Source organism: Equus quagga, chromosome 18 (assembly GCF_021613505.1).
Source record: "Equus quagga isolate Etosha38 chromosome 18, UCLA_HA_Equagga_1.0, whole genome shotgun sequence".
Classification (NCBI taxonomy): Eukaryota; Metazoa; Chordata; class Mammalia; order Perissodactyla; family Equidae; genus Equus; species Equus quagga.
The window spans coordinates 1,623,149-1,648,401 of record NC_060284.1 but is presented as its reverse complement, the minus strand read 5'-3'; the positions used below and the strand labels follow the sequence as shown (position 1 = coordinate 1,648,401).

At 44.9% G+C, this 25,253-nt stretch overlaps 1 protein-coding gene across 3 annotated transcripts in view; it reads right to left on the bottom strand.

The window, feature by feature from the left end:
• The window catches only part of PATJ (PATJ crumbs cell polarity complex component), a 305,804-nt gene that overhangs the window by 59,408 nt on the left and 221,143 nt on the right, over window positions 1–25,253 (bottom strand). For all 3 annotated transcript variants that reach the window (XM_046645368.1, XM_046645370.1, XM_046645369.1), the window contains exons 31-32: window positions 7,233–7,307; window positions 3,041–3,158 (exon numbers count right to left, since the gene is read on the bottom strand). In XM_046645368.1, coding sequence (XP_046501324.1) covers window positions 3,041–3,158; window positions 7,233–7,307 — 193 coding nt within the window. The remainder of the gene's footprint in view (window positions 1–3,040; window positions 3,159–7,232; window positions 7,308–25,253) is intronic.

The window sequence follows — 25,253 nt, the reverse complement described above, 5'->3', positions numbered from 1 at the left end:
CTCAGGGCCCAGGAGGGCGGGGTCTGCACATGCACCATCGCACTCCTTTCCTGCATGCCCCACGACAGAAAAGCTGGGTCACGACTGCCCAGTCACCCAGGGACGAAACATGATATTCCTACCACACTTTTGACACTAAAACAATAAACTGCTTCCCTTTCCAAAATCACCCATTTTAGGTATAGTTGAAATTTTTTTAAATCTTAAAACACACCACAAAAACTGGTATGGAAAAATTTAAGATGATTAAATGACCAAGTTCATACAGGCATATGTTATCACGAGAATAAAGACTAGTGTGACAGAAGATTCTGAGTTACAGTTATAAATACCAGTTAAGAAATAAGGCTTCAATAGTTACAGAGCCCATCATACGAATTAACGTACAAAGGATTTAATCAATAAAGTATGATGTAACCAAGAATAACAATTACCTAAAAATTATCTCCAATTATGTATACAGTGGAAAAAAAATGTATTATAAACACAACATTCAAGAATTAATTGCTGGGTCTGTAACTGAAAAGCTTGTTAAGAGTCACTGCATTTTTACAAAGGTTTACTTCTTAAAAATCATTGTTTTAGACCTGGTTTTTCCAAAAACTGGGAACAAAATATTTACAGGCTAAGAAAGATGTTTAATAATAACCATTTAGCATAAGTTCTACATATGTGTGTTGTCCAGGTAACTGAACCTGACCACTGAAAAACCGAAACACTCAGAACGTCAGTTTCAGGGGAGTCTTTTACAAACAACGTCGCCAGAGGACGTCTCCGCTCCCGGTAACCGGTCCATCACCAGTTCTGGTCCCCGCGCTGGCGTGACTCACAAGCGGGCCGACCCCAGAGGGCGCCCCCTGCTGGTCGCTGCCGTGAGCGCACAGGGCCACGCTGAGACCCAGGAAGCTCAGTAAACTGCACACGGAGGGCGGCCGACCATGGCCTGCGGGCCAGGAATCGTTTTAAAATTTTCCAGAGGTTGAAAAAAAAACCAAAAGAAATATAGTACTTCAAGATGTGAAAATTACACGAAATTCAAATTTCAATGTCCATAAGTAAAGTCATATTGGAACACAGCCCTGCTAATCTGTTTACATCTGGTCTATGGCTGCTCTCGCGCCACAACGGTGGAGTCGAGCAGCTGCGATAGAGACCGCATGGCCCGCAAGCCTTCAATATTTACTATCTGGCACTTTACAGAGAAAGTCTGCCAATCCCTGGTATAAAACAAAGGGAAAGAGGCTCAAGGTCAGCCTGTGGGGGGTCCTGCTCTGACTCAGCAACAATCATGGTGTTCATGGCACAAGGGCACAGGTTTTGGAGTGGTGCAGACGTGGCTTGAAGTTCCCAAGAGGGACTGAGAAGGTGGGCGAAACTTCTCATTAGAAAAACGCATGTGACCCCTATCCAATAGGCTGTCAGAGGAACTGAACGCACGGATACGTCGTGAGGCCCCCAGCCCAGGGCCTGGCAGAGTGTAGGCATCCACGGAGCTGCTGTTCCTGACCACACGGAGTTTATTAATCTAATGGCCTCCTGGTTAAGAATGGGAAACTTAGTGACAACCTCAGTAACAGTAAAAAATGCCGTATTAGAAGTAGAATATTAAATTGTAAACCTAACTTGTCTCTAGACGTTTTGCAGCATATGTATTTCATGCTACATTTTCCATTAATTTACAATAAAAACAATGCATAATAGTGGCAGAAGTTCATGGATGCTCTAAAAAGTCTCTACTCCTCTTGCCAATGACTCGTTTAGTCCTGAGTGAGGAGAGAACAACAGTAAGAGATCCTGGAGGCCGCCTTTCTTTCCCTCCTCCTCTTCCGCCTCCCCCTCGCCAGTCCCGAGTCAGGAATGTCTCTCTCATAGAATCCAGCCCAAGGCCTGACTCACACCAAGCCCCTAGGAAACGATTGGTACATGGATGACTAAACGAATGAAGTTTTCAGAGATTAAATTGTAAGAGGATTAATTTCTGTTATCAAGGTATAAATATGTGATATGTATTATCAAAACTCAATTAGTCGACAGTGAGGTCAGCAAACCCTTTCGGTAGAAGGCAGGTAGTGAACATTTTGGGCTTTACAGGCCACATGGTCTCTGGTGCAATTACTCAGTTCTATCACTACAGTGTGAAAGTAAGCAAACGAGTATTCTAGGAAAACCTTATTTATGGACACTGACATTTGAATTTCACATAATCTTCATTAAATATTCTTTTGATTTTCTTCAACCTTTTAAAAATGAAAACTATTTTTAGCTTGCAGACCACATAAAAACAGATGGCGGGCCAAATTTTGACCCAGGGGTCAAAGTTTTCTGACCTATTCATCAAGCATTTTAGTAAAAATCTAGTGCTTTAGAACACCTGCTTGATAAAGTTTTTATGAATATTTATGAAAAAATACCTAAAAGACCACACCTTAAAGGTGTCAGGCTTGCTAATTCATGCAGAGTTATGCTTTGCCATTGGTGAGCATGGTGTTTTAAACAGTACATTTTTTTTAACTGACTTATAGTGCATAAAAGCAAAATGGAAATACTTATTATTCATTTTGAAGTTCTATTTTCAGCCACCAGTCAGCATAATTCAAGCCAGGAATTCAAAGAGAGAAAGTGAACACCAGTTTCTTCAAGCACTGAAAATTAACAGTGTTCAAATAGCTTTCCTCAACATATGCAAAGCTGACAATTTGGTTCAATATGATTTCTAAGAGATCTTACTTATGAACTAAATGCAGGCCTCTGGAGAGATTAGAGAATAATCTGCAAGCCTCAGATCCAAATAGCATTTACTGAGGCCTTTTCTGTGCCGGCTCTTTTCTATTGAACAGGCACTAGGCAATCCCACTGGTGGAGACGAGGAAAACGAAGCAGGAAGTGGTAACCTGGCCCAGTCCCAAAGCTGAGGGCGTGGAGGAGGGACACAAGCCAGGCGCCCTGACCCCGGTCCAGCGCTCTTTTCAGAACATCACCATCCCTTCCTTCTCTAAGGTTTGATGAGCCAACTCAGCTCTGCTTGGAAAGAGAGCCATACCGTAGCCTGGGAAGTCGGCATCTGTGGAAGAGTACGAGGGCGCTGGTGCTAAGGGTATGTCTTGTGAACCCAAGGAGACTTGTGCTGAATACTGTTGCTGCTTCATCTGGCTGACAGCCTACAAAAGGAAGGAAAATTAGATGAATGTCAAAGAGGAGCAAAGTAACAAGAGGAGAAGACGTTCAAATTGGTGCTATTCCCAAAACAATGGTGCCCTCCAATCATGTCTTTCGAGAAGTTAGAGCGGGAGAGGTGGCAAGAGGGGTTCGGGAGATTTTTGCCCATTCCTCACGCTTTTCTATCTAACTTCATGTCTAAAATGCTTCAGTGAAGGATGGATCAAGGATGGGAAGAAGGATAAAGCTGAAGATACTCTATCATCGTGGTCTACAGGTGAAGCTGGGGCTGGGAAGCAGAACAAAATTTTCAGAGTTTCTATTCATTCTGATGAAATCAATGTGAAGTCCAGATATCAGTGCTGTCTCCACTGAAAGACAATCTAGGCTGCAAATGTTCTGCGCATACAGCACCGCCCATCTCCGCTGGACACACTCACAACAGCCAAGGATGCAGGCGGGAGTTAAAGAGCAACACGGGGGCAGGAACCACAAACATCTACTGAGGCCCTGAGTGCCAGGGTATCAGGTACATTTAATTCACCTAAAAGAACTGTCCCTCACTCACCTTTGATTCCCAGTGCCTGGAACACAGTAGGACCTCAATAAATGTTTGATAAATGAATGAATGAGTAAGCGAAGGAATGGCTATAGAAGAGCAAAACTGAAGACATGGAAACTCAGAGAGGGAAATGAATCGTGAGTCAATGAAGGTGCAGAGACCTCTGCCATGGGAGCTATTGAAAATTAACTTGTAATTCTGGATATCTGTTGGTAATACCTCCAATGAATATCAGTATTAGAAAACCAAGAAAAACCCCACAAGGACTCTATGCTTGCTTAACGGGCAGGTAAGAAATATCAGTAGTGACTTGGCCTGCCTTCCGGATCAGCAATTAGCTAGGGAACCCGTCCCCGGCTGGAGTCTGGTGCAGGCGGTGAAGCACCAGGCTGCCCCTCGAGTCCAGAAATAGGATCAAGGCAGCTGCTCCAGGACAAATACACTCCAGATGCTGTCAGTGGGAGGCTGTGCCTCAACACAGGGCACTGTGCAGCAGGTAACAACTAGACACCGCCACCCCTCACACGTGAACTGTGCTGTCCAGGCTTCCAAACACTCTCACAACCATGGATTCATTTAATCATGAGAACAAGCTTGAGAGTTAGACAATCTTACTTTCTCTTCCAGATAAAGAAACCAAGACCCAAATGTCAAGTGACATATCTGAAACCACACAGCTAATTAGAGGAAGACAAAAGTCAGTAGTTGAAGAATGCTACAAGTTTAGAGAGCTTATGAAACGGCAGCTGGCAATGATTCTGCGCATATTCATTTTTTCCCTATAGTTTTTCTATCACCATCATTTAATAATGACCACATACTTACTTAAAAAGACTTATTCAAATACATATTTTCAGTGATTTTAAAAAGAGGGAAGGAGAAAATGACAAATAAGGGGTGACCATCAGAAAAGTGAACAATGGAACCACCTAGATGTCCAGTTACTCTAAGGATCCCATTTTCTAGCCTCCTCAAAGCTACATGGGTCCACAGACTAAGTTCTTGTCAATGAGATGTAAACAGACATGAACTGCACAATTTTCAGGTCATTCTCCTATGAGAAGGATCCTGCCTTCCCTTCTCCCTAGCTGGAATGCAGCTGGGATGGCAATAAGTGGAGCGGTCATCTTAGACCAAGAAATGGATGCCATGTTCTGAGGATGACAGCATAACTAAATAAGAACGGTGCAGTAATCAGAGAAGAGGTGCCTGGGTCCGTGACACTGTGGAGACACCATATCATCCTCAAACTGATCACACCCAGACTGCCATGCAAAGGAGAAACTTCTGGCAGCAGCTGAGTCTAACCTTAACTCATAAGTACTTATGTCCAACTTTCGTTTGCATCAGCTCAAGAAAGAACATCGACAACAAACCTGAATGCAAGCCACAGAGTTCTTATATGAAACAATCATGTGAACTTTAAAACAGCAAAGCACAAGAGACAGCAATCACTACACTAGGACTTTTTCTAACAGCGGGGAAGGTTTGCTGCCTGTCTTTAGATCCAGTTCTGTGCAGTACCCCATTTCACTGTACACAGAGGTCTCCAACAGATATTGGTAGCATTGAGCTCAATTGAAAAACAAGGAAACGGTCCATAGAAACCAAGTGAGACATCCAAACACACACGTTTAGACGCAGACCTCTTGCTGTCGGTACCTGTGATGGATGCATGCGCTCCCCTGACTTTCCATTGGCACAAAACCAAACTACTAAGTATGAAAGACCAGAAAGAAGGGATTCACTGTTGAATGTTACTATTTTCGAATATGACAGTGGAATGGACTCTATAGGACATCCAACCTAACTAAGCCAGTGGGTCTCAACCCTGTCTTCATAATAGGAACTGCTAGAGAACCTTTAAAATTTATGGATGCTGGGACCTCCAACCTAGACCAAATAAATTGGCACCTAGGGGTGTGAAGCCCAGGCAAGTATGTTTTTTTTTAATTGAGACTTATTTATTAAAGTTAAACCATGGGTTCTTAACCCATGGTAAATGAGTTTCCAAGAGATTCACAGAGGGAGTTCTGGGAACTATAAAACTTCTGTGGTTATATCAAAATTATACTTAGTGTTTTTCTGGGGAAAGGGTCTATACTTCATCAGGTCTTCATGACAGGAAAAAACCCCGCACTACTCAGAAGCAGCTATGAATTGCTGAGTTTGCTGTCACTAATGAGCAGTGCGACCACAGGCAAGTCGCTTCACCCTCTCGCCTCAACTTCCTCGTCTGTGACTCGGTGGCGGGATTGCTGTATCTTGCAAGGTTGTTGTGAAGATTAAAGAGAAAAGCACACAAATAAGTCTATTGCTGTGCCAGGAACAACTGAGGAGTTGAATTAACAGCAGCTATTAATATTTTATGTGCTTTGCCAACATATTAACAAAATCGGTCAGCTTCTGAGTGAGAATCTTCAGGGACAGAAGGCTCCAGGTCCACACGGAAGCTCATCCGTCCTGGAAGAGCTCAGACGGCTGGAGAGCAGTGGCTGACACAGGCTCACTGCAGGGGCTGCCGGTGGATCTCCGGGCCGCTTCTGTCCTGGGCTATAGGCACCTTCCCAAAGGAGAATGCTTTCGATATATAAGTGCTCAGTTTTCATCAGGAAAAGAAAGGTCAGATGACATTTAAGATTTGTCCCAGCTTGAAAATTCTACAGTTATAAAATTTTAGTTATAAAATTTTGATGTGTGCCCCAAGACAGGTGGCAGTACATAAAGTATTAACATATTAATAGCATTTTCAAATGCATTACGTAAAGCAAAAAATCTGGTTTTAAATTTTAAAAATAATTACTTACAGGTTTTCAGTTGAACTGAATGCTTATTTTTAAGGTTCTTTCTACACCTACTTTTCTTTATTTAGGTTTTTAGCATATAATTTTGGAGATTTTTCAAAGGCATTTTCTTTGGCAATGTTTGAAATATGACATATTTCCTGTAAGCTCTAGTAATCTATAGTTCATTAAACATAAAAATAGTTAATAGAGTAATAATGTAAATTTTAGCAGCACAAAAGTATAAACTAGCACATAGAAATGAGAATCAGGAATTCAGAAAAAACAAGAAAAAACTCAACAGCAACAAGTACAAAAGTCTGACAGACAGAAGTCTGTAGTTATTTTTTGAGAAGTGAGACTCAAAATGCAAGGAACATGAAAGTCTTGCATTTATGTTTATAGAACTACAATTTCTCCCATTTTAAAAGCTTATGTATGACGTCATGGGAGACAGCACCCTCAGAGTTTAAGTGCAGTGTGTTTTCAGGGATGCCCAACCTTCAGACACCTGCTTAGGGGATCGGACAGAAAGACGCACAGGATATTTCCACAAGCCTTCCCCAGAATCAGTAACACACTTGTGGGCTGACTTCAGGTTGTAAGATACACCATAACCTCCTGCCCAGTAATGAAGGATCTGATTTCATTGCCATCACCCCCTTTTCTTCTGGAACCCATCCAGAACGCACACACCCCAGGAGAGCAAACCTAAAGTGCAAGACACGTACGCTGTCAGTTGGGCACTCCAGGGCCTGCTGCTGACCCGCCACCACACCTTGACCAACCAGCTGGGGGACGTCTTCCTGAAAGGCAAAAGGCACAACCAGTTAACAACACTGTAGCTTGACTCTCCAATGGCAGCAAACACCACTGAATGGGGCTGCAGTCTACGAAGCAAACGACCAACACACCAGGGGTAAAAGTTTTGTGTGTCCATCTGGACGAACCCTAGAAATGAGCGCAGGCTTGTCTTTTCCAAGTGCTCTTCTGGCTCCTTCGATCAATCAGGCTTTAAGACCCTCAGACATCCTCTGACGGTCACTTCAGCTAGTTTCTTCTTCTCTGTTGCACCAGTAATCCCTATGTCTGTATTTATACTGAATATTACATCCTTTCAGGGTTCAGATCCTGATGTAATTAGTACTATTTCCCCCCTTAAGATATTCAAGTAGAGGCAAAAAAGTACATTCATTGAAAACACTGGGAGATACAAAGATAAGTCAGTCTTGAACCCTACAGAGAAGTGCAGAGTCCAGACTTTCGAGAGAAGTAAACTACTAAAACATGTGGAAACCAACGCCGAGCTCAAGGGCAGTTTATTGAAATAAATGGTGACACCAATCAACTGACCAGAATGCTTCTGTCTGCCTCTCAACACAGCCCAGAGGAATCACCATCTGATGTCTACTCGAAGGCATGCACTCCTGCGCCTGGACTGGGGCAGGGCAGGGAGCGCCCTGGACAGGAGAAAAGATGGGCTTACGCTGGCCCCCGGTACATGTCTGAGACACCCAGGTAGCAGGTCTAGGACACAGATGGCAGGAAGGTAAGCGACCTGGAGAGGAGAGGTGTGACTCGAACAGCCAAGTGTTGGGAGTCTGTGACCCTAGTTCCTCGACCTACGAGTTCTGCAGCCCTGAGCAGCTATGTGACATCTCCAAGCCTCAGTTTCCTCATCGAAAGGGAAAACTAAGAGTAGTTACACCATAGGGATGCTGAAAGGATTAAGTGAAGCAATACACGAAAAGCACTTAGCACAGTATCTGGCAGATAACTACTATTTAATAAAGATGCTAATGATGATAGTAAATGGAATCGAGCTGCGACAAACCCAGGTTCCTGACTCTACCATAGGGTCGGTGAAAACAATCTCCTGGACTGGACACTTTCTCCTTTGGGGGATGCTGGAGTCCTATCTGACACCCCCAAGCCTCCCTGCCCCAGTTTCTTTTCTGGGCACACTGACACAGCCTTCTTCAGCAGGCTCCCATCCAATTTGTAACAGTACAACAGATAATGCTCAGGTTACGCCCAGCCATTCATTGTTACTAGATTAGGCTACAGTCTCATGCCGCCTCATCAATTCCCTATTGGTTTCCAACCTGAGAGGTTAACCCACCCCTAACGTCCTGGGACTGCAGCCGAGGTCCCTGGATGACTGTCACTACCCTTAGCTGCCTTCCTGCAGCTTATGTTTTAGGATCAGAACTCTCTCTCATTTAGATTTAGATCCTTTCTAATTTCTCCCACATGGGAGAAAGATCCCAGAACTCCCCCTACCCTGGCCCTTTTTTTTTTTTTTTCTAAACTTTGCTCCTAAACAGACTATATGACATAAAATGAACTCAGAAGTTCCTTCATGCCATGATGCTTCCCTGAGCCCCTGGCAGTGCCCCTTCTACAGCGCGACTGGTTTACCTTGTCACGATCTGGTGACATCATGTTGCAACTTTTTATGTATCTGTCTCCCATACACTAATATGACCAACTTTGTCTTGTTTCTTCAGCACCTGGCAGAACAGAACAGGAGCTTGAGAAAGGGCCAGTGCTGAAGGAACCAAAGCTTGGGAGCTTCGCCTCAAGTGCCCCCGGGTGGTTTTCAGAGCCAGCTGTGAAAGGAAGGATGCACAGTGACGGGGACCTTGTGGCCTCCACTTTAAAGGATCACAGTCGAAAAGAGAGAAGAGAGACATGGAAAAGTCAATAATGGTGCTCACGGAATTTTTAGAATAAAAGTCCTAAACTGTCCTATCAATGGCAATAGTGCTGTTACTCCTTCCAGCGTGGGTCAGGTGGCCTTTGGAAGGGCAAAGCCACCTCTATTTGAAAATCAGCCTGCAGGTCTGCAGTTCCACCTTTGTGAAGACCCAGAGCTGACTTCCCCGCTAAAGACTGAAAATCCTGACCTGCACATCACACAGAGGGACAGCTAATTTGGCTGAATTCGTCCTCGTTGTTTGTACTTGTAAACAAAAAGAAAGAGCACTGGAACAGCAGCCAGAAACACCTGGCTCAGGCTGTGCCGCCCCTTCTGAGCAGCAGCAACTGAACGAGGGGCAGTGAGCAGAGAGGAGTCCAGCACGTGCCTGTGGAGCGTCTGCTCTGTGCCAGCAGCGACAGGCTAACAGAGCCTCACGCTACGACACTGACATACCTGGTGAGACAGATCTTAGAGAAAAAGTTGGGGAAACTTTGCATTACAACTGAGTGATACAGCTGGGAAGGCGTGTGGCAGACAGCAGGCGTCTGAGAAGGGTCAGCTTCCTTCCTGTCTTGTATTTGTCCTCAAAAATGTGGATGGAGGAGAAGATCCAAGATGGCGCCGTGAGTAGTCCTCTTTGTCTCTCCCCCTTCGAGTCTACAATTATTTGGACACTCATCGCTTAACAAAGGATATCCAGACAGCATCTCAGGATGTCTGAGATACCCACGCAACTATACATCGGAAGGCGGACGGACTTTCCTCCGGGAGGATGTGGAAATAGGTGAAAACTCTCCGACCCCGACCGAGCAGCCTAGTACCCGCAAGCGGCTTTCTTCCAACGGACGCCCCCAGAGGATCTACACACATCTACGGCAGGAGCAAGCACACAACAGAGGAGCGACGGTGGAAACAGGTGACCAGAACCCTACCTAAACCCCCCGCAATTACTCCTAAACGCAGAGGGAAACTTTGGAGTTGCACACCTGGGCCCCATTGGCGGGGAGACCCCGCCTGGTGTTCGCGGCGCCTGGAGAGTCCCAGAGAGAGTCGCTGAGGGTACGGAGGTCTCCCAGCTGCCGTTGCCCGCCCCGTGGGAGTAGGGATTGCCGGAGATCTCGGAGAGGACTGGGGCTGGGGGAAGTTCCATAGGCCCACTCTGCACCCCGGAGGGGACGTTACAGAATTCCGCCCGGGCAGCAGACAAAACTCTCTGTCTGCCATTAGCGGAGGGGCCACGCCCAGCATTCACGGCTCCGGGAGAGTCCCGGAGAGAATCCCAGAGGGCGGCGCGACCCCCAGCTGCCATTGCCCACCCCGTGGGACTAGGGATTGCCGGAGATCTCGGAGAGGACTGGGGCTGGGGGGAGTTCCAGAGACCCAGCTCCGTAGCCTAGGGGGAAACCCTACAGGCTCACAGCAGCCTTAGGGAAAGCCTCTGCACAGCACCAGTAGAAGGCACCCAGACGGCAGCCACAAGGCTGGAAGACCCCAGGGCAAAAGCAGCATAGCTAGGTGAACTAACCACAGACTGTAGAAGATGCCAATAGCTCTCCTGCGACCCATAGAGGACAAGTGAGATTTTGTGGGTGCCGACAGCAACGGAGCGACAAATATAAGTGATCCCACCCCTGGCCGCTGGAAAAGCCCATAACACCGTTGCAGACCCCAAGGAGGGAGCACATCTAGGTGGGCTGCAACAGTAGGCACCAGCAGCCTGAAGCCCCCCTGTGACGGCCCCCACGGCAGAGGAGGGAATCCAAAGGACCACTGTGACTACGAGGAGGGGCCCAGGCCCAGTTAGCAACTGCGGACAGGGTTCCTGGTTGGTGCAGTATAAACAGCTGCTCCCCCACCGCAGCAGCTGAAACAAGTGAAAGGAGCAACTAAACTCTATCTCCATGCGGAGGCACAAATCAACAACATCAAGCAATATGAAAAAATACATTAAATCTCCAGAACAGAAAGAAAGTAACAAATACACAGAAAAGAATCCCAAAGAAAATGAGATATATAACCTAAATGATGATGACTTCAAAACAGCCATCATTAAAATACTCAATGAGTTAAAAGAGAATTCTGACCGACAACTCAACGAGTTCAGGAGCTATGTCACAAAAGAGTTTGATACGATAAAGAAGAACCAAACAGAAATATTGGAAATGAAGAACACAATAGAGGAGATTAAGAAAAATCTAGATGCTCTGAACAGTAGGGCCGATAATATGGAGGAAAGAATTAGCAATTTGGAAGATGGCAATATAGAATTGCTGCAGGCAGAGGAGGAGAGAGAAGCAAGACTAAAAAGAAATGAAGAAACTCTCCGAGAATTATCAGACACAATTAGGAGATGCAACGTAAGGATTATAGGTATACCAGAGGGAGAAGAGAAGGAGAAAGGGGCAGAAAGCCTATTCAAAGAAATAATGGCTGAGAACTTCCCAAATCTGGTGAGAGAGATGGATCTTCCGGTGACAGAAGCCAATAGATCTCCAAACTTTATCAATGCAAGAAGACCAACTCCACGGCATATAGTAGTGAAGCTAGCAAAAGTCAACGACAAGGAGAAAATACTAAGGACAGCCAGGCAAAAGAAACTAACCTACAAAGGAACCCCCATCAGGCTATCAGCAGATTTCTCAGCAGAAACTTTACAGGCTAGAAGAGAGTGGAATGATATATTCAAAAATCTGAAGGACAAAAATCTACAGCCGAGAATTCTCTACCCAGCGAAAATATCCTTCAAATATGATGGAGAAATAAAAACTTTCGCAGATAAACAAAAATTAAGGGAGTTCATTGCCACAAAACCTCCTCTTCAGGAAATCCTCAGGAAAACCCTCATTCCTGAAAAATCCAAAAAAGGAAAGGGGCTACAAAACCAAGAGCAGAGGAGATAAGTAGAAGGACAACAACAGAGAGTAGCAGCTCTACATCAGAACAGATTAAACCATGGGACGAGAAACAAAGGAAATTGAAGAAAACCAGAAAACAAGACACAAAATGGTAGTGGTAGGCCCCCACATCTCAATAATCACTCTAAATGTAAATGGATTGAACTCCCCAATCAAAAGACACAGAGTGGCAGGATGGATCAAAGAACAAGATCCAACAATATGCTGCCTCCAGGAAACACACCTCAGCCCCAAAGACAAACACAGACTCAGAGTGAAGGGATGGAGAACAATACTCCAAGCTAATAATGAACAAAAGAAAGCAGGTGTCGCTATACTAATATCAGACAAGGTAGATTTCAAAGCAAAACAGATAAAGAAAGATAAAGAGGGACAGTATATAATGATAAAAGGGACTCTCCACCAAGAAGACATAACACTTATAAATATATACGCACCCAACACAGGAGCACCAAAATTTGTAAAGCAACTCTTAATATCTCTAAAAGAAGACATCAACAACAATACAATAATAGTAGGGGACCTCAACACACCATTAACACCAATGGACAGAACATCCAGACAGAAAATCAACAAGGAAATAATAGAATTAAATGAAAAATTAGACCAGATGGACTTAATAGATATATATAGAACACTTCATCCAAAAACAGCAGGTTACACATTCTTCTCAAGTGCACATGGAACATTCTCAAGGATTGACCATATTTTGGGAACCAAAGCAAACATCAATAAATACAAGAGAGTTGAAATAATATCAAGCATCTTTTCTGATCATAATGCTATTAAACTAGAAATCAACTACAAGAAAAAAGCAGAGAAAGGTGCAAAAATGTGGAGACTAAACAACACGCTTCTCAACAAACAATGGATCATTGAAGAAATTAAAGAAGAAATCAAATTTTATCTGGAGACTAATGAAAATGAGAACACGACATACCAAATCATTTGGGATGCAGCAAAAGCAGTCCTAAGAGGGAAATTCATTGCAATACAGGCTCACCTCACTAAAGAAGAAAAAGCTCACATAAGCAACCTCAAACGACACCTAACAGAACTAGAAAAAGAAGAACAAACAAAGCCCAGAGTCAGTAGAAGGAGGGAAATAATAAAAATAAAAGCAGAAATAAACGATATTGAAACAAAAAAGACAATAGAAAGGATCAATGAAACAAAGAGTTGGTTCTTCGAAAGAATTAACGAAATTGACAAACCCCTAGCCAGACTCACCAAGAAAAGAGAGAAATCGCAAATTAATAAAATTAGGAATGACAGAGGAGAAATCACAACAGATACCAATGAAATACAAGAGATCATAAGAGAATACTATGAAAAACTATATGCCAACAAATTGAACAACCTGGAAGAAATGGACAAATTCCTAGACTCCTACAATCTCCCCAAACTGAATCAGGAAGAAATGGAGAATCTGAATAGGCCAATCACAAGTAAGGAAATAGAAACGGTAATCAAAAACCTCCCCAAAAATAAGAGTACAGGACCAGACGGCTTCTCTGGAGAATTCTACCAAACATTCAAAGAAGACTTAATACCTATTCTCCTCAAACTGTTCCAGAAAATTGAGAAAGATGGAGAACTCCCTAACACATTCTATGAAGCCAACATCACTCTGATCCCCAAACCTGACAAGGACAACACAAAGAAGGAGGACTATGGGCCGATATCACTGATGAACATAGATGCAAAAATCCTCAACAAAATTTTGGCAAACCGATTACAGCAATACATCAAAAAGATTATACACCATGATCAAGTGCGATTTATACCAGGGACACAGGGATGGTTCAACATCCGCAAGTCAATCAACGTGATACACTACATCAACAAAATGAAAAACAAAAACCACATGATCATCTCAATAGATGCAGAGAAAGCATTTGACAAGATCCAACACCCATTTATGATAAAAACCCTCAGTAAAATGGGTATAGAAGGAAAGTACCTCAACATAATAAAGGCCATATATGATAGACCCACAGCCAACATCATACTCAATGGACAAAAGCTGAAAGCCATCCCTCTGAGGACAGGAACAAGACAAGGGTGCCCACTTTCACCACTCCTATTCAACATAGTACTGGAGGTGCTGGCCAGAGCAATTCGGCAGGAAAAAAAAATAAAAGGAATCCAAATAGGTAACGAAGAAGTAAAACTCTCGCTGTTTGCAGACAACATGATCTTATATATAGAAACCCCCAAAGAATCCACAGAAAAACTATTAGAAATAATCAACAACTACAGCAAAGTAGCAGGGTATAAAATTAACGTGCATAAATCAGTAGCATTTCTATACACTAACAATGAACTAACAGAAAAAGAACTCAAGAACTCAATCCCATTCACAATTGCAACGAAAAGAATAAAATACCTTGGGATAAACTTAACCAAGGAAGTGAAGGATCTATACAATGAAAACTACAAGACTTTCTTGAAAGAAATTGACGATGACATAAAGAGATGGAAAGACATTCCTTGCACATGGATTGGAAGAATAAACATAGTTAAAATGTCCATACTACCTAAAGCAATATACAGATTCAATGCTATCCCAATCAGAATCCCAAGAACATTCTTCACAGAAATTGAACAAACAATCCTAAAATTCATATGGGGCAACAAAAGACCGCGAATTGCTAAAGCAATCCTGAGCAAAAACAAAGCCGGCGGAATCACAATCCCCGATTTCAAAACATACTACAAAGCTACAGTGATCAAAACAGCATGGTACTGGTACAAAAACAGGTCCACAGATCAATGGAACAGAATTGAAAGCCCAGAGATAAAACCACACATCTATGGACAGCTAATCTTCGACAAAGGAGCAGAGGGCCTACAATGGAGAAAAGAAAGTCTCTTCAACAAATGGTGCTGGGAAAACTGGACAGCCACATGCAAAAGATTGAAAATTGACCATTCTTTTTCACCACACACCAAAATAAACTCAAAATGGATCAAAGACCTAAAGATTAGGCCTGAGACAATAAGTCTTTTGGAAGAGAATATAGGCAGTACACTCTTTGACATCAGTTTCAAAAGAATCTTTTCGGACACTGTAACTCCTCAGTTGAGGGAAACAATAGAAAGAATAAACAAATGGGACTTCATCAGACTAAAGAGCTTCTTCAAGGCAAGGGAAAACAGGATTGAAACAAAAAAACAGCTCACTAATTGGGAAAAAATATTTACAAGCCACTTATCTGACAAAGGGTTAATCTCCATAATATACAAAGAACTCACACTGATTAGCAACAAAAAAACAAACAACCTGATCAAAAAATGGGCAGAGGACATGAACAGACATTTCTCAAAAGAAGATATGAATATGGCCAATAGACACATGAAAAGATGTTCATCATCGCTAATCATCAGGGAAATGCAAATCAAAACTACACTAAGATATCACCTTACACCCGTTAGATTGGCAAAAACATCCAAAACCAAGAGTGACAAATGTTGGAGAGGATGTGGAGAAAAAGGAACCCTCATACACTGTTGGTAGGAATGCAAACTGGTACAGCCACTATGGAAAACAGTATGGAGATTTCTCAAAAAGTTAAAAATAGAAATACCCTATGACCCAGCCATCCCATTACTGGGTATCTATCCTAAGAACCTGATATCAGAAATCTCAAGAGTCCATTGCACCCCTATGTTCATCGCAGTATTATTTACAATAGCCAAGACGTGGAACCAGCCTACATGCCCAGAAACTGATGATTGGATAAAGAAGATGTGGTATATATACACAATGGAATACTACTCAGCCATAAAAAAAGACAAAATTGGCCCATTCACAACAACGTGGATGGACCTCGAGGGTACTATGTTAAGCGAAATAAGCCAGTCAGAGAAAGACGAACTCTATATGACTCCACTCATAGGTGGAAGTTAGTATATTGATAAGGAGATCTGATCGGTGGTTACCAGGGAAAAGCGGGGGGGGGAGGGCACAGAGGGGAAGTGGTGTACCCACAACATGACTAACAAAAATGTGCAACTGAAATCTCACAAGGTTGTAATCTATCATAACATTAATAAAAAAAAAAAAATGTGGATGGAGGAGATGAGGAAATTAGAGCTCTGAAAAGCATCTGGTCCCACACTGTCCTGTTTCTTATACTGATCACCCTCAAACCTCTGGGCCATGGGGCAGGGCCTGCACCCAGCGAGGGTAAAAATAACGACAGCTGACACTTAGGGAGCACTGACCGTACCAGCGACCATGCGAGGGTCGTTTCGGATCTTAGATGCTGATGTGCACAGCAGACGTGTGCGTCTGGTCCAGTCCTTGTCCTCATTCTGGAGCTGGCCCAGCTGAGGCGCAGAGAGGCTGACGTAGCTGCTGAGCCAGCTCTGCTCGCAGATGCACCCTGCTCCAGAGCCCTGCCCTTCGCGAGGAGTAACCACCAGGGCACGGAGGGCGCTGCTCTCCTCTTTCAGTGCTGCACACGAGGTTCCGGGAGTCAGCCTCCCCACGCCGGCCAGAACAAGCCACGCCTGCTTATTCCGAGCCTGGGCACGGAAAAGGCCATGGCACCGGCCACTGCAGAGACCCCGGGTGAGTCACTTTCCTCCATGTTTTGCATTTAAACATAAATTTAGAGCTTGCTTTTCTCCCAAGTAGTGCACCAGGGCAGCTCTTAGTGCCTTCAAAGCTGAGGTTCTGGGACCTTCTAAGGCGCTGACTTTGCACAGAAGACCCCTAAATAAGGAGACGAGGAAACCATGTGGAAAGATTACCTTGTTTTACGAAGCAAACAGATAAGGCACCTTCTGTTATGGTCCTCAGCACAGCACCGTGAGCTCCTGAGAGAAAACGCTTTGCGGGCCTGGCAATTACTCTGATCAAGAAAAGTGGTTCTGATGCGTGAACATAGAGGCAACACTGGCAATGTTCTATAGAACAGGCAATAACGGGAGCAACGTGCAGCCTACTATCACCAAAGCCGGGTAACCGACAGGCCCGTCTGGCCACAGTAACTGGCCCAAGGGTGGACAGCTGCACCACACAAGAGCATCCTGTGGATGTTCCAGAGGGGACCCAGGGGAGAGGTCAGCCCCTCTGGAGAGAGGCTCAGGCGCTGCCGGCGGCCATGCCCCCACCACACGGAGGAAGCGAGTCTGCAGGAGAGTCCGAAAGCCACGCAGAGATGTCTCCGCAGCACCAGGTCTCTGGTCCCACTGTCCCTGAGCTGTCCACCGCCCTCCTGCAGTGATGCAGGAGGAACCTGCAGCCTGTCGGTACGTTTCCCCTTCGTCTACAAGGTCAGGCTGACGTTTCATCATCTGCAGCCAAGAGACTCCAGATTCAAACAGGTAACAAACTCACAGGGTCAGGCCCTAAGGCAGCGAAGTGGAGACGGATGATGTGAACTGAACATAAGACAGCAAACTGGACAGAGCTGCTCAGCCTAAAAGTAGCCAAATTCAATCCAACAGTATTCAAATTCAACAAGTTTTAAAATATGCCTCTCAGACACATGACAAACACAAGCTGTCTACTGTTGATTTGGGTCCTTGGACTTCCACTTGGTAGCCATTGATGACTCTAGAAAAAGACCACCTTGGCCTGGATCAGCCCCAGCCTGACTCCCACACACTCGTCTAGCCTCCTGGATCAGGTGAGATGGCAGTAGCGAGGCCCCCCACCTTCACTTTCCCCTCAGTAGGGCTCAGGAACACTAAGATTGCTTGTTTAAAGTTGATTCAGATCTTGGCTGGGACACTTGAGTTGAGTGTTTCTTTGCCTCAGTTTCCTTATCTAGAAGATGAGGATAACTATAGGCAGGACCTCACATATGATATGAATTCGTACACTTAGAATGACAGCGCATAGTAAGTGCTGGGAAAGCGCTGGCCGACACTATTCCCTGCAGTTCTGGAAGCTGCCTCACGGCGAGGTCGACGTCATGCTCACCGAGACGTGCCCTGTGGCCAGCACCGCGCCTGCGACATCACAGGCCTCAGTACAGACTTACCTCATTCTGCTCCCTTCAAAAGATGAGATAAGCAACACAGGGTTTAGATTGTAGGGTCTTAAAAGCACGTCAGCACACGAGGCTTCCACCAGCTCTGCATTCAGAAGACAGGGCACTAGGCACAGGCAAGAAAGTCTGAGTTCTGGGCTCTGGGTCGCCACGTCGTTTTCCTTCTCTGGGTCCTTAGTGCTAATAATTACGATTCTAAGATTATTTTCTCAATTTGGATAAGTCTGATAAGCAATAGCTTCCTTCCAGGCAAGTTGAATTTCAGGTTGAAAAACAAGTCGCCACAGCGGACCAGTTAAATCACTGGGAGTGAAAGCACCTAGCAGCCGTCTGGGATGCGGATGTGTGCTACAACGTGCACCTGTATTTCTTCATCTCTGAGTTCACGAGGTCACTGTACCTGTGACTCTCGAGTCTCCATTTTATCTTCATTTACAACGCAGAATGGAAGAGAATGGAGGAAAAAGTCAAAAGCTTTTCTCTTGTGACTTTTGTGAAGGAAATTGACTTGACGTAAGTCTACTGTCTTTTTTATGACCAGGAAAGAAAACTTATCATGTAGGCAAATCTCAAGTGATTTTCAGAAATATGAGATATACAATGAGCTGTGAAAAACGCCGCATATCTGAGTGCACTTGAACTCTGCCATGGGCAATTTGCACGCGGTCACGAGGGACAGGCCCGCGCTGACTCAGACGCATTCCCTCCTGCTCCTTACAGCCAACTCCTCGACTCTTGCTATAGATGCAGTTTTCATACTGAATGTGAAACAGGAAACAAGATCCGCACAGGGCCATCTGCTCCCCCAGCCAAACTAGAAATCCTGCACTTCTTGATGGGTGATAAATTCGGGGTAAAAACGGATTTTAAGCACACATTCCAGGACCTTGTATTAAAAATGAGCAGGATATACATCTGAGAATTCCAGCCTGGAAGGAAGACCTAACGAGAAGGCTATAATTATTAGAAACACACTTTATGCTATTTCTCCAAAACTTAGGAATAATTTTTAATCACGCACAGCAGTGAATACTGATAAACTGAACCTGTGGCAGAAATCACATGGCCTACGATTCCTTTAAAAGTTAAGATTCCACACTGAACACATCATCTTCTCCTATAAATCTGTTTTTTATCATGTTGTAGTCTATTTTTTTAAATTGGTGACAATATCAACCTCCTACTTACCCAGGTTTAAACCCACAGTCAGCCTCCACTAACTTCTCTCCTTGCCTGCTTTCATCTAATCATTTGCAAAGTGCTCTTGATTCTAGGAACACAACGTAAGCAAAGTAGATTTTTCTCAGACTTTGGGATGTCACAGACCAGACAATTTTCAAAAGAACTTTGGGATACAGAGTTACCTTTCTCCTCCCAAACACTGCCAGACGGTGTTACCATAACGTCAGACAGGAAGAGCCAGTGTAACCAAAAACTTAGGTGGGCACGGGCTTCCAGGGGGGTCCTGTAAACTGCATAGATTTAGCTTTATGAAGAACTCACTGTGGGGTTATTCCTTTTCACTTTTCCCACAGATCAGTGAAAACCGTCACAGATCCAAGGGGTGATTAGTGACTTGTTAGGGTCATCTGAACAGACGAGAAGGTCTGCACGTTGGAGTCTGATGGTGGCTCTTGTCCTGGTTTTTCTACTTGGAGGTTACGTGCTCTCTGACAAGTCAGCCTTCTCTGAACCTCAGCTGCTTTGTGGTTTAATCCCAGCTGTCTCTTGGAGGGGCAGCCGGCACGATCAGGCTCGTGAGTCAGACACACACAGCTCAGATCTGTCCCGTGGCACTTACTGCCCTAGGCCACGGGGCGAGTGGGTTAACTTCCGGAATATTCAGGTCCCTCATCTGCAAGTGGAGATAACGATAATGACTCCATTGTGGGGAGGAGGGAGATACACTCTGTTCAGTTCCCAACAAATACCAAGTGTTCCATAAATGGTGGCTGGCATCATTATTATTACTACTACTGTTTTTGTCAGGATACATGAGATAATATTTCAAAGTGCCTACTACAGCAATATTTCCTGTCTTACAGAGACATCTAAAACTCAACAAACAAGCAGGAACGAATGAGCATAATGGCAGCTAATGCTCTTGTAGTATTTACTATGTGCTCCAGAAGGCACCATTAGAAATGTATTAATTCGTATTGTATATGAGATCAAACCTATAATTATCCTCATTTTATAGTTAAGGAAACTGAAGCACAGAAACACTCAAGTGTCCCAGCCAAGATCTGAATCAACTTTAAACAAGCAATCTTAGTGTTCCTGAGTCCTGCTGAGGGGAAAATGAAGGTAGGGGCCCTCGCTAATGTGATCTCACCTATCCAGGAGGCTAGAGGAGTGTGTGGGAGTCAGGCTGGGGCTGATCCAGGTCAAGGTGGTCTTTTTCTAGAGTCATCAATGGCTACCAAGTGGAAGTCCAAGAACCCAAATCAACAGTAGACAACTTGTGTTTGTTGTGTGTCTGAGAGGCATGTTTTAAAACTTGTTGAATTTGAATACTCTTGAATTTGAATTTGGCTACTTTTAGGCTGAGCAGCTCTCCCTAGTTTGCTGTTTTATACTCAGCTCACATCATTCATCCTTCCTCACAATCTGCTCTTCCTCCTGTTTCTTTTCTCCGTAAACAGACAGCAGCAAGCAGCCAGCCCGCCGGCTGCCCACGAAGTATCTGAGAGTCTTTCTCGCCTGCGCCCCTCCTTCCACTCTGAATGCACACAGTCACTGAGTCCTATCGACTGTAACTCCCGCACGCCTCCCAAAAATCTGTCCTTGCTGCCAGGCCCCCAGTCCAGGTCGCTGTCAACTTCCATCTCAGTTACTCCGACAGCTTGTTACCTCACCTGGTCTTCAGCGTTGACTCGTCTGAGGGATTCTGCAGGGTCACAGGGCCCTCAGGAGGGTCTTTACAAAGGCTAATCTCACCATTAAATCCCCGCTGGAAACTGCTCCAAGGCTTCTCTTGGGATCAAGACCCTTCCCTTGGTCACCACCCAGCCCATCTACTTCCTGCCACTCCACCCACACGGCTGCAGCTGTCTCCAGCAGCAGACCAGGAATGCAGGCTCGGGGCCTACAGGCGTGCTAGGCGAGGGAAGCAGGCTGGGGAAGGAGAGCGGTGGAAAGGCAGGCATTGAAATAAAGTGGAAGTGCACAGCTGGTTAAAGGGCCAGCTTCTGTAGAAAACGGAAACCACGATTTTTATGTAAAATCTCCTGAATTATAAAAATTAGCTCAAACATCTTGAGAACATGTTGGAGGCTAAATGAAACCTGGATCTGACACCTGACAACCGGTTTGTGAGCTCTGCAGTGGCCCTACTACGGTGCACTCCTGGGCCAAGGATCGATTGACACATGGATGGCGTCGCTGCTCAGCAGTTTCACACAACGGGGAACGAAGGCAGGCACACCTATTGGGAGCACTTCCTAACAGGGCTGTCACAGGCTGCAGGCCAAGCCCTGGGATGAAGCTTGCTCCCAGGACCCAGATGGCACAAACTGCCATTTAAATAGCTTTAAACCTGCATCCAGAGGAAAGCTTTAAAGAGCGCATACAGCAGATTTGGAAACTAGGGACAAGAAAGGTAAATCCTTCCACTGGCAGCCCTGTGGAACTCCCCTGGTAAACACAAACATTACCTCGCTGCTCATTCTGCTACGATCTTTGCAAAGGCAGAATGTGAGAACACACACAGTTGCTGACATCTTGCACCGACAGCCGTTGCTGCGAAAAACTCCCAACCAGTAGGTCGGCATCCACTCTGGCCCCTGTCCAATCTGATCACGACGCACGGCTACAGTTTAGGGTCACCTCCGGAAGCCCTCCAGGCCTTCCCACTGCTGTCCGCACAGAGACCACGTGGTTAACATGGCCCGGCTCCTGTCAACCGTTCCAGTTTGGTTTCCATCTCACCAGTTCTGGCAGCCCTAACTTCCAGTCCTTTCAGCTCACTAAATTCCCTCAGGCTCTGAGGTCACCCACCACCCTCCTTTGTTTCTTTTGCCCCATTCCCAGGTAGCACCAGCTTCTCCTGCAGATCTCAGTTCAGCTTTCCCCAGGGAAGCCCCCTCAACAAGGTCATATCCCCCTATTCTATGCTCTCTTAGCGCCAAGCACCTCTAGTTCTTAGCTTTGCTCAAGCCTGGGATTTCAATGTATTTGTGACATTATTTGAGTGATGTGGTTCCCCCACGAAGACAGTAAACAACGGAAGAAGAGAGACTGTGTCTGTTTACCTCCAGTCGTACCGTGCTAGGATCTAGCAGAGAGTGTAGTAACAACAGAATGCAACAATTTAAAAGATAAAGTCCAGCTTTAATTTTTATGGAACACTTGCAAACTATTCCAAAAGGAGAGACTACACACTAACAGCTCCACGCATAGGCTGGTATTATAGTCATTTAGCAGGATCACAGCATTTCCAGTCCAGAGCATTTCTGCTTTGATTTCTGTTTGTAGATTATCTGCATTCTTTCTTCCCGTCTTTCCTCCTCCTGTTTTTTTTTTAAAAACATCTTTATTGGGATATAATTAACATACCATAAAATTCGCCCATCTAAAGGGTACAATTCAATGGTTTTACCATTCAGAGTTACACAAACATGATCACAATGTAAGTTTAAAACATCTCATAACCTCAAAAAGAAACCCCATACCCATTAGTGTCACTCTGCAGTCCCCTCCCCACCCCCAGCCACAGGCAACCACTAATTTACTTTCTGTCTCTACAGATTTCCCTGTTCTGCATTTCACACACACAGCATCATACAATATGTGGTTGTAGCATCATATATCAGTACCTCATTATTTTTAATTGCTACGTAACACTCCATTGTATGGATATACCACACTTTATCTATTCATTCATCAGTGGTGGACATTTGGGTGGTTTCCATTTTTTGGCTTCTATGAATAATGCTGCTATGAACATTGCTGTACATGTGTGTGTGGATGTGCATTTTCATTTCTCTTGAGTATACACCTAGGAGTGGGATAGCTGGGTCACATGGTGACTACGTTTAATATTTCGAGGAAGTGCAAACTGTTTTCCAAATTGGCAGCACCACTTTATGTCCCCCAGTGACGTATGAGGCTCCAGTGTCCCCACATCCTCACAGCACTGCCACTGTCCTTTCGTATGAGGGCTCCAGTGTCCCCACATCCTCGCAGCGCTGTCACTGTCCTTTCGTATGAGGCTCCAGTGTCCCCACATCCTCGCAGCGCTGTCACTGTCCTTTCGTATGAGGCTCCAGTGTCCCCACATCCTCGCAGCGCTGTCACTGTCCTTTCGTATGAGGCTCCAGTGTCCCCACATCCTCGCAGTGCTGTCACTGTCCTTTTGATTACAGCCATCCTGGCATGGGTGGAGCGGGATCTCACTGCGGTTTCGATGAGTATTTCTCTAATGGTTAACAAGGCTGAGCATCTTCTCCTGTGCTTATTGGTCACTTGCCTATCTTTGGAGAAACGCCTGTTTCGATCCTTATCCATTTTTTAATTGAGTTGGGTGTCTTTTCATTATACTGTTGTAAGCTAGCTGGTTTTGAATTATTTTACTGACTATTAGTATCTGTAACAGCATGGAAAAGGAGGTGGACAAGAACAAACAAACAGTAAACTGGCTTTGCATCCAAGCAGACAATTATGGAACGGGCCAGGGTGAGAGAGCCAACGGCAGGAGCCAGAACCAAGGGCAGCTGCTTACAAGAAGAAAACAGTGCTCTCTCCCCCTCCTTCTCTGGCTCCTTCCTTCCCACTAACCACGGAGCCTGGGAAGACAGCGAGCTGATGTGAACACTCACCCTTGAACATCTCAAGCCCTTCAAGGAGCTCTGGTAGTTTTGCTCATCACTGAATCCCCTGCACACAGCATTGTCTGACGGGTAAGAGATACCAAATGACATTTTTTGTTAGAACAAACAGATCACACAGTGACATTTCTGATATTCAAGAAAACCTATTGATGCAAACTTCACAGTGAAGAGAAGATGGGTGTACGAGGCAAGAGAACCAGCCATACCACTCACCACTGGGAACGAACCTCCTTCTCAGTATCGTGCATCACCGGGGTAAATAAGACCGCCAGTACGAAAATGCCCGGCACAGGGTAGCTGCTTGAAAAATTTGAGTTTCCTTCATTTACGAAACATCTGCTTGGAGGTCGATAAACTTTATTTGCCAATGTAAAAGGCTACTTTCAGAATCTTAACTGTCTGTTTCTGTGCCCTAATTTTCTACGTTGGAAAAGACTGAGACGAAAGGGAGTGAGAATCACAAAGTTCAGACCCCAGGGTGATCTTCTTGCTGTCCTTTGATTCGGTTTTGTTCCATGTCAGGTCTCTCTGAGAGGTGGTACTGCCCAGTGGGTTTGAGTGCAGCCTCCAAGTGCATGGACCCACATCCGGGCTTCACGGGGAGATTTTTAGGCAACTTACTCAATGGTTCAGTGCCTCAGTTTCCTCATCTCTTAAACTGCGTAACAGTAGTAGTGGCCTCACAGGACCGTCATGTAAATGAGTCAGTGCTGGTAAAGAGATTAGAATAACGCCAGCACTAGGCATTCAATAAATGTCGGCTATTATTACTAGCAATTAGCAATTGGCGGGGGAGGTTGAAAAATTCACTTCAATTTTCAGTTAAGTTACACTTTAACGCGTCACTGGGAAGAGCTGATCTTTACACAGCTCACCCTTAACGCTTTCATCAGGACAACTCGCCCCAAGGCAGTGATTCCCGAGTATCCAGTGTGGTTCTGCGTAGGACTTTACAGTTACTAACTCCTTCAGTTCTCACGACAACCCTTTGTCCACCCCCCAGCCCCCAGCCGACCCCGTTTCACAGACACAGAATCTGAGGCACAGGGCAGGCAGTCATCCCCTAGGGTAAACTGCCAGCTCACGATTTGAATCCAGGAACCTGGCTCCAGTGTCTGTGCTCTTACTAATTTAGTTCTGCCGCCTCAGAAGAGTCTATTACACTAACACAGACATTCTCAACAGGATAAAGACACAGGTTTATACCAAAAGATTCAAAGAGCTGTTTTAGGGATTCATGATCTTCTGTGTCAAGACACCAGGGCATCAAGGACCCTCCAGGACGAGTTCCAGT